This window comes from Bufo gargarizans, chromosome 5 (genome assembly GCF_014858855.1).
Source record: "Bufo gargarizans isolate SCDJY-AF-19 chromosome 5, ASM1485885v1, whole genome shotgun sequence".
Lineage (NCBI taxonomy): Eukaryota > Metazoa > Chordata > Amphibia > Anura > Bufonidae > Bufo > Bufo gargarizans.
Genome location: NC_058084.1, coordinates 132,303,404 through 132,316,487, shown reverse-complemented (window position 1 = coordinate 132,316,487; position 13,084 = coordinate 132,303,404). Strand labels below are relative to the sequence as shown.

The 13,084-nt window shown below is 41.3% G+C and overlaps 1 protein-coding gene across 1 annotated transcript in view; it reads right to left on the bottom strand.

Moving 5' to 3' along the window:
- Positions 1-2,423: 2,423 nt before the first annotated feature.
- LOC122939341 overlaps positions 2,424-13,084 on the bottom strand; it is a 42,076-nt gene continuing 31,415 nt past the window's right edge. Inside the window, exon 4 of the mRNA XM_044295408.1 lies at positions 2,424-2,588. Within this exon, the coding sequence (XP_044151343.1) occupies positions 2,424-2,588 (165 nt within the window). The remainder of the gene's footprint in view (positions 2,589-13,084) is intronic.

Sequence of the window (13,084 nt, the reverse complement as noted above, 5' to 3'; positions counted from 1 at the left end):
CGTGAAAAACAACGCTCATGTACACAGCCCCATTGAAATGAATGGGTCAGGATTCAGTGCGGGTGCTATGCGTTCACGTCACGCATTGCACCCGCTCGGAAAACTCGCTCGTGTGAAAGGGGCCTAACACAGAATATAGAACATGCTGAGTTTTTCATGCAACGCAGAACTGATGCGTGAAAAAAAAAACGCTCATGTACACAGACCCATTGAAATGAATGGATCAGGATTCAGTGCGGGTGCTATGCGTTCACATCACGCATTGCACCCGCGTGGAAAACTAGCTTGTGTGAAAGGGGCCATACTGTTTATAAATGTGCAACTACATTTTATATGTATGTTGTCATATGCATCATGTTCATTTGCACTGTGGAAAGGGTTAATGAACATTGAAACACTTTTGGGACTTTTTAGCTAATAATGACAAGCTGGCAATTTTCTACCATAGGGATTAAAAAGGAGCATGTTTTCGATGGAAAAAGACAGACTTGTTTACAACCAAAACCAGATAGACTGACCTTTTGAATGTCAGGTTTAGCTCTGTTACTATGTCTGAAATTATGTCTGGAATTATTGCTGTGTCATTAGAATGGAGTATCATTGAAGCTAATCCATCCCACCTCACAGGTGTGACATATCAAGGTGCTTATTAAACAGCATGAATATTGCACAGGTGTGCCTTAGATTGCCCACAATAAAAGGCCAATCTGAAATGTGCCGTTTGATTACACAGCACAGTGCCACAGATGTTTGTTTGCCACAGGTTTGAGGGAGCGTGCAATTTGCATTTTGAATGCACAGAGATAACGTGACACAATTCCTGGAAGCTGAAAACATCCCAGTTCTTGCATGGCCAGCATACTCACTGGACATGTCGCCCATTGAGCATGTTTGGGATGCTCTGGATCGGCGTATACGACAGCGTGTTCCAATTTCTGCCAATATTCTGCAACTTCGCACAGCTATTGAAGAAGAGTGGACCAACATTCCACAGGCCACAATCAACAACCTGATCAACTCTATGCGACAGAGATGTGTTGCACTGCGTGAGGCAAATGGTGGCCACATCAGATACTGACTGGTTTTCTGACTTCCCCGGCAGTAAGGCAAAACTGTGCACATTGTGGGCAGTCTAAGGCAGTGTTTCCCAACCAGTGTGCCTCCAGCTGTTGCAAAACTACAACTCCCAGCATGCCCGGACAGCCGTAGTTTTGCAACAGCTAGAGGCACACTGTTTGGGAAACACTGGTCTAAGGCACACCTGTGCAATATTCATGCTGTCTAATCAGCACCTTGATATGCCACACCTGTGAGGTGGGATGGATTATCTTGGCAAAGGAGAAGTGCTCACTAACACAGATTTAGACAGATTTGTGAACAATATTGGAGAGTAATGGGTCTTTTGTGTATGTAGAAATGTTTCAGATCTTTGCGTTCCTTTTTTCCTTTTTTTTTTTCCTTTTTGTTTTTTACATTCTACCCTCTAGGACCCATACCTGTTTTCTTCTTTTTCTTCTTGTGATAATGTGACTTACATATCTCAGGAAGTGGCGAGCGGGTGTGGAAAGAAGGCTACATTCTTCTAAAATGTGTTTGAATCTCTTTATTAGCAAGTAGATAGTTTTAAATTGTTTCTGTGTGGGGCACAATTTACCTGATATGCATGGGACACCAAAATAAGTTGGAATGAATATATTAAGACGGCATTTCATACACCAGTCACCACGTTTTCTGGAAAATACTGCTTGCACAACTTATGTACATCAGTTCATACAGCCTTTAATTAATTCCCCTTCTTTAAAGAATGAACTTTTTATCATGGGTCTTCTCATAACTGTTCTGGCAGACTCACCCCAACTATGTCATGACAATCCTTTCCCTTTGTTATCAAATAATACTACATCGCCTCCTTCAGGGAAGGTGATCATTCCGAGCAACCCTGGTAATATAAGTAGACCCACAAGAGTTAAAGAATAACAAAACCTTTATATAAACTTTTAATATGTTCTCCCTAATGCCCTAATAAAATAATATCTCTAATATACCGTACTTTATTAATACATTTTCTATTTTTACTACACTTTCTCCTACCTAAAGCTCACCATTCACTGTGCGCTTAAAACTCTGCTCCCTGTACAACTCAGACAGCTGACCAATGGGCAACAACTGCGCTGTGAGTACGGGTTGTTGTCTTCTTAAGAACACTTCTTTATCATTTATTAAATAGATTGCACTTTATATGTATGAGTTATCATATTGTTTGTGGGGTTTTTAGCTTTTTATTACTTGGAAGCCCTAAGTTATAGAAAATGGAAACAACTAAAATGGTAAAGTTCTGTTTAAGTTTAATAAAGACAATTCAGCAGGCTTCAGAAGCAAAGTTACCAAAGTAGCTTAAGTCCATTCAGTGTTAAGGACACAGTTTAAATCTTATCAAAGCTTCTAGCTACTGTCTTCTGTTCAGTAGACTTTCTCTTGATCTTCACTGGTTCTTCTTCACTTATAGAAATTGCTGTTTCCACTGCTATATCCACCTCCTTGTCCTGCAATGTTTGTTGATATCCAAGCACTGAAGTTGTAGATCGTGACTGTCAGTAGAGGAAACGTAATTTTCTTGTATGAGCTGGAGAGTTCTGTGCTGGGTATCACGCGCAACCTTTCTTTTGCTCTCTATTATATTTTATTGTAGAAGAGAGCAAGTGCTCTTCTTTTCTCTGCGCATGCATGGAGTCAGCTATTGTATGCTGGGTTAGTGCATGCGCCTTGCACACAGCACAAGGCACCAGTCCATAAAGGGACATCATTGGTGATGTGCTGTCAACAGGGCGTGGATTTGAAGCCTGGAAGACATATGACCAATGGACAAAACATCATCACTATTGGATCTCAACAGTGCTTCCAGGGGTGCGACTGAATGCTCGGAACAAAGGCCAATTTTGTAATTAAAGATATAATACAAAGTTACTAGCTTGGTCCCTGTAGTTCTCCAGCTGTCACTGATAAAGAAATGCCCTGAGCCAAGTAAAAATCATTTGTTCATTTGTAAAGTCAAGTCTGACGACTTATATAATTGCACTATAATGCAGCAATCTGATAAGTCTATGTCTGCTCTGAGAGCCATACAGTATCATTACAATCTCTAAGAGATAGCAATTCCAAAAATAGTGTTGCATGCAATCAGCCATGCAACCCCTTCACATCTTGATGTTAAATCTCCAGGAACCATTACTGGTAGGACATACTGTATATAGTAACATGGAGGTCTCAGATGTTGATACCTTCCTAAAACATAGTTCCTTTTAAGATTTCACATTCTGGACACTAATTATCCAATGCATTTTCTCTCCTTCTGGTTCTTGCAGGTCATAGATTGTATTTTATCTTCCTACAGCTTTTAGCTCAGCAAGTGCCTCGCTATAAACCTGGCGGTTGTCATTGATCTCCATCATCTTGGAACTCATAATTAAGATATATGATAAGCATCTGTCCCAAAAGGCTGTCCTTGAGCTGCCCACCAGGAATGGTGTTTCTGGGTACCCAAGCTCATTGCCGATGTAGCAGTGGGAGATATAGTAACAAGTGAGAAACGAGACTTGAAGCTGTCGTATGCTGTCTGCCTCTGGGGAGATGAGGTCCCGGCATAGCATATAGAGAAATACAACGCTACCTGAGCTTAGGAAACTTTCGGGTTGGTAACGGTTATAAAGGAGAAAATTGTCAATGTTTCTCAGCCATCCTATAGGCAGTGTTGCAGAAAGATCCAGCTTATGACATCTTTTTTGTAGAAAGCGTCCGAGGCACCTCAGGAGCTCACTGGATGGGGTGTAGAGCACAAGACGCCTCTGAGATGACTGTGGAGGGTCAAGCAGGTGCCGCTTGGCTGGTAAGTCAGGGCAGCAGTGGCGTCTCTTCCTGGACTTCTTAGGTTGATTGTCTGCCATTGTTATATAGCAGCTCACTCCCTTCAAAGACAAAAAAATTATAGAAAATCTGATTTTACAAAAATATTCACTTTGTGATGAATAACTTTGCCATGAAGCACATTTTTTGTAAGTAGCGGGTGCAATGACAGAGACCTGCAATAGCGCCGCCCCGTCATTCTACCCCTTAGAACAACAATTCAAACTTACAAAATCAAACTTACCGCCTCCATTTGCTTGCAACGGGCCATCCGTGGCCATCTTACTTGAAGATCTTGGCTGAAATCCAGTGCAGCCGAGACCGTTAAGCAAGATGGAGGCTGGCAGCCGATTGTGAACAAATGGAGGCGGTAAGTTCGAATTTTTTATTTTTTTTCTACTATTTCAGGTTAAATCGATTAGCTGACACGAAGCACGAGGAAATTCAGCTTTTAGGCAAATTGAATTTATCCTGACACTTTGTGGGATTCAATTCGCTCATCTCTAAATATAACTATCACAAGCCTGTTCACGTCTCACCACAGGACCCTATCTTGCAGCCACAGTGAATGTAGACATGGACATACGTGTAAGGCTCTCCCCATTCACTTCTATGGGAGTTCTGAAATTAGCTAAATGAGCAGGCAGCTATTATTGGAACTCCAATGAAAGAGCTACAAATGCAGCACACGTCTTAAATGCAGCCCAACTCTTGACAAGGCCTGGCTTTCAAGGAGTAGTTGTCAAGTCAGTTGCTATGTGTTAATACTCACTCATGGTTTACTTCCAGGGAATAAAACCTGTCCTAGTTATGTGATACATACACATGTTATATAGCCGCATGTCCATCACATGACCGGGTCAGATTTTTATCTAGAACTAACTAGAACTAGAAATAAACAATAGGACTTCTATTGAACGACAGCAAAAATAGATCTTAAGAATGCAAGAAATTGATATAGAAGGTATATTGAAGCATTTAACTCTACATTACCACAGAAGTGTAAACCAGCTAGTTTTAAAACCTCATAGAAAACAATAGTGAGCTGTCTGGTTGTCGTGGTAACACTACCTTTCCTGTACAATCAAATGGGGATTTTATCCATGGTTTTTAAATTGTGAATTTTTAATGATGTAATATAGGTGCTATCCAGAAACTACTAAAGGTTTAGTGAAAGTAAATATTACTTTCATGTAACAAATTAGCTGCTAAAAGTTCCAGAAAATGCACAGGAAAGGGGTGGGGTCAATAACAGAGGGCGGGGCTTTTCAAAATTTACCCCAAAGTGAATTGTTTGTGGGAGTTTTCTGGGTGTGGCAGAGTTTATATTCATCAGTCACAGCGACTACCACTTCAACAACATAGTGTGCTGATTTTAATGCACCTTAATAATATAGTTTTGTCTGACACCTCATCATATTTGCCTGCAGTCCTTTGCTGTCCAAGAGTCATCCAAAATAGGGAAAAGCAAGCAAGCTCCCCAAAGGTAGTCACACCTAGGGGGAGCTACTGTATGCAAATTGTATAGTAGATGGATAACTATGTATACATGCCATTCAGGACACTGGCTTACAGGGTAGCTCTGAACAAGTGGCATTTCACCAAAAATCTGCAAATTTTCCTACTTTTACGTTCTTATCAATTAACATTGTGAGTGGGGCTTAGGTGGCATGGCCTCAAAAGATCTTTAATTTAAACTATAGCGCATGTCTTTTTCAGCTTATAGCCAGCATAGCTTTGATTTCTGCCCCATGGACTGCCAGAGAGATGCTCCAAAGAGACATACCTCTTAATAAATTTGGCATTAAATTGCATATTAATGCAAACGTATGACGCATAGGTCTTAGTAAATTTGCCCCAATATCTGATTACATATTATGACATATTACACATACTATACTTTACCTTTTCAGTTCTGGAGATCTGTTTTCGCAAATTCCTTTCCTGTAATTTAACAGTAATTACACGGTAGGTAAGTGTTCACTTCACCCCCAATGTATGAAGTGTAAGGAAAACCTGTATGCAATTCACATATGTACTAGGTATCCATGTTCTAGAACCTAATACAGAATAGAAGAGAACAGACTGGTTGCTATGACATCAGCTCTCATTGTTATCTCTGTTTTATTTCTTAAAGGGGAACTAACACCTTTAAGTAGAATCCATTTTAATACTTTCGCACAATAAAATCACATTAAATTATATATTTTTTTTAATTATCTGCAAACAATCACTCTAGAGACAATTTAATAGGAAGCCAATTAACCTGTGTGTTTTTGGACTGTGGGAGAAAAATGATGCACTGCCACATACCCTTGAAGATGCCAAAACTATGTGTAAAGATTTCAGGGGACATTGGAGGATATTTATTAAACTGGTGTAAAGTAGAACTGGTTTAGTTGCCCATAGCAACCAATCAGATTAATAATAATGTTTATTTATATAGCGCCAACATATTCTGCAGCGCTTTACAATTCAGAGGGTTCATATACAAAACAAAAGACATCACAAAGTTAATGGCTAATATACAACTGAAACACTAAGAGTTAGGGCCCCGCTCGCAAAAGCTTACACTCTATGAGGAAATGGGGTGACACAAAAGGTAGTTGATTGTGATATGTAGTAATTGAGCCACTTTTGTACTGAAAGCAGTGGTGTAGGCCCACCTGCTTAGGTTGTGGGACTGTTTAGTAGATTGAGTTCAGGTCTAAAGAGTTGGAGGATGAGGGAGGGGTTACTGGGGGAACATTCAGTTTAGGAAGCATTATAAGCCTGCCTGAAAAGATGTGATTAGTATTGCAGTAGTCAAGACGAGAATGACTCAAGGCAACAACAAGAGTTTCCACCGTTAGAAAAGGGTGAATTCTGGACATGTTCTTGAGGTGCAGACGGCAAGAGAGTGCAATTGATTGGATATGTAGAACAAAGGAAAGATCTGAGTCAAACATGACCCCAAGACAGCGAGCATGCTGCTCAGGAGTTATGATGGTGCCGCAGACTGGAATTGAAATATCAAGTTTAGGTGAGTTAGTAGATGGAGGAAAGACAAGAAGTTACATTTTTTAGAGAATACGTTTTAGATACAGAGAGGACATGATGATAGAGACATCTGCCAGACAATCACTGGTGTTTCGGAGTAAAGCAGGGGTGATGTCAAAGGGTGAAGTGTATAGTTGGTTGTCACCAACATGCCACCTTTTATTTTCCAAAGGAGCTCTGAAAAAGGAAAGGTGGAATCTGATGGTTGCAATGGGTATCTAATAGTGTTGGTCGAGCACCAAAGTGCTCATGTGCTCGAGTACAACTCTTCCCGATGCTCGGGTGCTCTACAGAGCACTCGAGGACAATGGAAGTCAATGTGAGAGCCCAAGCATTAAACCAGGCACCCCCTGCTCTGAAGAGGCGTGGGTGTCGGGACTCTAGTTCGGCTTAGGAGTCCCTGCTCTGATTCCATATATAGCTACATGTATGTCCAGATATGGAATCATCTCTTGGGGACACCCAGTGAATTTAAATCTAATTTAGCCTCTATTTCTGAAAAGTTTATGGCGGTATTCAAACTCACAAATGTGGATAGGGAAATAACATATAAATAATCTTGATATAGGAGGAGGAGGTCCATATGGAGTATGAGGTTGAGCAGGCGGTGGATGTGGCGGTGTAAGTGGAAGCGGCGGTGGAGGAGGTCGCCAACACAGTTTTTTTGTTTTGTTTTTATGTTTTTATTTATTTTTTTGTTTAAATTTGGGTAGACCACAAAACATTGAGAAATAAAAAAAATTAGACAAAGTGAAAGTGCCCTGGAGTAGAACAATGGCTGGGTGAGGCCGGTATACATGTCTATTCTGCACAAGGTATGGACAAGTCCTGTGGGATCCCTGTTTGGTTAAGTTTAATGAACGTGAGCTTGTCCACATTGGCTGTGGACAGGCGACTGCGCTTGTCTGTGATAACACCCTCCTGCTGTGCTAAACAAACGTTCAGACAACACACTGGCTGAAGAACAGGCCAGCACCTCCAAGGTGTAAAGGGCAAGCTCAGGCCTTGTGCCCAATTTGGAGACCCAGAAGTTAAAGGGGGCAGACCCATCAGTCAGTATGTGTAGGCGTGTGCACACATACTGCTCCACCATTTCGCACGTCCCCGTGATGTCCCCAATTCAATTGGATATTTTCCCTATCAACTTTCGATGTTCTTTTATGCGCCTACCATGGTGATCACGGGTAATGTGGAATCAGGGTTCCATGCCTGAGAGGGAGCCTGATAAAGGGATACTACATCCAAGGGAGGTCAATGGCTGAAATCTGATTGGGTGGAGATGTGGGACACGTTATTAAAGCTGAAAAATCGAAGGAAGGCAGGAGGCACGTGGTAATTACCCAGTCCCGACTCGGGGAGGTAGTGAAGATAAATAACAATACAGGACTCCTAAGATGCCCTGTTATTGGAATGAGCAATAAAAAATTACAGGGAATGTCACTGGGGTATTTTGGTTTAGGAAACATTATGCAGGAGAGGCCCTGCTGCCACTTTGTTAACTCTAGATAACTTCTGCCTGATCGCACGTCCCCGTGATGTCCATGAGCCAATTGGATATCTTCCCTATCAACTTTTGATTCCATGCTGGAGAGGAAGCCTGAGAAAGGGATACCACATCTAAGGGAGGTCAATGGCTGAAATCTGATTGGGTGGAGAGGGTGGGTCAAGTTATTAAATTAAATTCAGCACATGCTCCAGGCAAGGGATGTGCATCAAACCGTCAAGGTCCAGAGCTGCTACGAGATTTTGCCCATTATCGCATACCACCAGACCGGGCTTGATGCTCACTAGCACCAACCACTCATCGGTCTGTTGTTCCATGCCCGTCTACAGCTCCTCCCGGTGTGGGGTTTGTCCTCCAAACAGATAGGTTTCAAAACTGCCTGCTGTTGTTTTACCCCTGGCTGTGCTGAAGTTGGTGGTGAAGGTGTTATGCTAACCAGATGAGGAAGAGGTAGAGCATGAGGAAACAAAGTAGGAGGAGGAAGCAACAGGAGCCAAAGAGAAATGCCCTGCAATCCTCGGTGGTGGAAGGACATGTGCCAAACTGCTATCTGCCTCAGGTGCAGCCGCCACAGCATTTACCCAGTGTGCTGTTAGGGAGATATAACATCCCTGACCATGCTTACTGGTTCACGTATCCGTAGTTAGGTGGACTTTGCCACAGATTGCGTTGCGCAGTACACACCTGATTTTGTCCCTCACTTGGTTGTGCAGGGAAAGGATGGCTTGCCTGGAAAAGTAGTGGTGGTTGGGCACAATCTACTGTGGGACAGCCACTGCCATCTTAAAACTGTCCATGCCCACCAGATGGAATGACAGCATTTCAAAGGCCAGAAATTTGGAAATGCTGGCATTCAAGGCCAGGGATCATGGGTGGGTAGGGGGGTACTTCCTCTTTCGCTCCAGTGTTTGGGATATAGAGAGCTTAATGCTTTCATGGGACATTGTGGAGATGCTTGGTGACCAAGGTGGTGGCGTTGCTGGCACATCCTCTGTTTGCGGGGTGGCAGGTGCCACTGTCACTCCAGAGGGGGATCAAGAGTTTATGCCTCGCTTCAGGCTCTGATTGCACAGCATGCAAACCACTCGTGTCTTGTAGTCAGAACACCTTGGAGCTGGCTTTGGTGTGCTCGGTCCATTGGTGCAGTGGGAAGTAGCAGGCGTACTGTCTAGGGAAATGCTGCTCCGCTTTTGCACCCTGCTCCCACTTTTGCTGTGCTGGTGGCTCTGTGCGACCACCGCCTCTTCCTCCGAACTACACAGGTCACTCGCATGACCTTGATTCCATGTGGGGTCTAGGATCTCATTGTCCTCCAAATCATCTTCCACCCAGTCTTCACCCCTGCCCTCCTTGTCCGTCTGCACACTGCAGAAAGCCACAGCAGTTGGCACCTGTGTTTCGTCATCATCCAAGATGTGCTGTGGTGGTCCTTCCATGTACTCATCCTGAAACTAAATTGGTTGGGCATTAGTAAGGATGTGCCAGTGTCATAAAGAGAAAAAAATTCTTGAGGTCACACGTGTGACAGACAAATTTAATACAATTACTTTACGGTCACAAAAAATTTGAATTTGTCAACCAACAATGTAACAGCAATATTGATTGGTTTTATTGGACTGTCAGAAATACTGCACAGGCCACAAATGTACTATCTAGCACAAAAAGTGTGCTTTTTTTTATTTAACCAACAATGTAACAGCAGTATTGACTGGTTTTATTGGACTGTCAGAAATGGAGCGCAGGCCGCAAATGTACTATCTATCATAAAAAGTGTGTTTTTTTTCAACCGACAATGTAACAGCAGTATTTAACGGTTTTATTTGACTGTCAGAAATGCAGCACAGGCCGCAATTGTACTATCTAGCACAAAAAGGGTGTTTTTTTTTCAAGCAACAATATAACAGCAGTATATAATAGTTTTAGTGGACTGTCAGAAATGCAGCACAGGCCACAAATGTACTATCTAGCACAAAAAGTGTGCTTTTTTCAACCAACAATGTAACAGCAGTATATTTTAACGGTTTTATTGAACTGTCAGAAATGCAGTTCAGGCCTCAAATGTACTATCTAGAACAAAAAGGGTGTTTTTTTAAACAACAATATAACAGCAGTATTTAACGGTTTTAGTGGACTGTCAGAAATGCAGCACAGGCCGCAAAAGTACTATCTACAGATGGAGCAGGGTTAGCACTCCAGCTCTTAACTCAAATTTCTTAACTCATCGCGTTATCTTGAGACAAAAGCCATTGAAAAGCAATTGCAGGTGTTTGCTTAGGTTAGATAACACAACTCAGAAATCTCAGAAAACAGGAGTGTTAATGCTACTTCATCAGTAGCACAAATAGTTTTTTTTTAAATTATATAACAGCAGTAATTAGCAGTTTTAGTGGACTTTCAGAAATGCAGCGCAGGTCAAGAATGTACTATCTAGCACAAAAAGTGTGCTTTTTTCAACCAACTATGTAATAGCAGTATTTAACGGTTTTATTGGACTGCCAGAAATGCAGCGCAGGCCTCAAATGTACTATCTAGCACAAAAATTGAGTTTTTTTCCAACTGACAATGTAACAGTAGTATTTACGGTTTTATTAGACTCTCATAAATTCAGCGCAGGATGCAAATGTACTTTTTTTTCCAAACAACACTATAACAGCAGTACTTAACGGCTTTAGTGGACTGTCAGAAATGCAGCGCAGGCCACAAATGTACTATCTAGCACAAAAAGTGAGTTTTTTCAACCGACAATGTAACAGCAGTATTTAACGGTTTTATTGGACTGTCAGAAATGCGGCACAGGCCGCAATTGTACTATCTAGCACAAAAAGGGTGTGTTTTTTTTTAAACAACACTATAACAGCAATATTTAACGGCTTTAGTGGACTGTCAGAAATGCAGCGCAGGCCACAAATATACTATCTAGCACAAAAAGTATGGGTTTTTTTCAACCAGCAATGTAACAGCAGTATTTAATGTTTTTAGTGGACTGTGAGAAAGGCAGCACAGGCCACAAATGTACACTATAGCACAAAAAGCGAGTGTTTTTCAACTGACAATGTAACAGCGGTATTTAAAGGTATTATTGGACTGTCAGAAATGCAGTGCAGGCCGCAAATGTACTATCTAGCACAAAAAGTGTGCATTTTTCAACAAACAATGTAACAGCAGTATTTAACTTATTTAGTGGACTGTCAGAAATGCAGCTCAGGCCGCAAATGTACTATCTAGCACAAAAAGTGTGCTTTTTTCAATGAGCAATGTAACAGCAGTAATTATTGGTTTTAGTGGACTGTCAGAAATGCAGCGCAGGCCGCAAATGTACAATCTAGCACAAAAAGTTTGCTTTTCAACCAGCAATGTAACAGCAGTATTTAACATTTTTAGTGGACTGTCAGAAATGCAGCACAGGCCACAAATGTATCATCTAGCACAAAATGTCTGCTTTTTTCAACCAGCAATGTAACAGCAGTATTTAACATTTTTAGTGGACTGTCAGAAATGCAGCACAGATCGCAAATGTACTATCTAGCACAAAAAGTGAATGTTTTTCAACTGACAATGTAACAGCAGTATTTATCGGTTTCATTGGACTGTCAGAAATGCAGTGCAGGCCGTAAATAAACTATCTAGCACAAAAAGTTAGTTTTTTTAAACAGCAATATAACAGCAGTATTTAACGGTTTTATTGGACTGTCACCAACGAAGCGCAGGCCACAACTGTACAATCTAGCACAAAAAGTGTGCTTTTTTTTAACCAACAATGTAACAGCAGTATTTAATGTTTTTTGGACTGTGAGAAATGCAGTGGACTGTGAGAAATGCAGCACAGACAACAAATGTACACTAGCACAAAAAGTGAATGTATTTCAACTGACAATGTAACACCAGTATTTATCAGTTTTATTGGACTGTCAGAAATGCAGTGCAGGCCTCAAGTGTACTATCTAGCACAAAAAGTGTGCTTTTTTCAACCAACAATGTAACAGCAGTATTTAATGTTTTTAGTGGACTGTCAGAAATGCAGCACAGACAGCAAATGTACTATCTAGCACAAAAAGTGAGTGTTTTTCAACTGATAATGTAACAGCAGTATTTAACGGTTTTATTGGACTGTCAGAAATGCTGCACAGGCCGCAAATGTACTATCTAGCACAAAAAGGGTGTTTTTTTTAAACAACAATATAACAGCAGTTTTTAACGGCTTTAGTGGACTGTCAGAAATGCAGCGCAGGCCGCAAATGTACTATCTAGCACAAAAAGGGAGTTTTTTTCAACCGACAATGTAACAGCAGTATTTAACGGTTTTATTGGACTGTCAGAAATGCAGTGCAGGCCGCAAATGTACTATCTAGCACAAAAAGGGTGTTTTTTTCAAACAACAATATAACAGCAGTATTTAACGGTTTTCGTGGACTGTCAGAAATGCAGCTCAGGTTGCAAATGTACAATCTAGCACAAAAAGGGAGTTGTCTTTCAACTGACAATGTAACAGCAGTATTTAAGGGTTTTATTGGACTGTCAGAAATGCAGTGCAGGCCGCAAATGTACTATCTAGCACAAAAAGGGTGTTTTTTTCAAACAACAATATAACAGCAGTATTTAACGGTTTTAGTGGACTGTCAGAAATGCAACACAGGCTGCAAA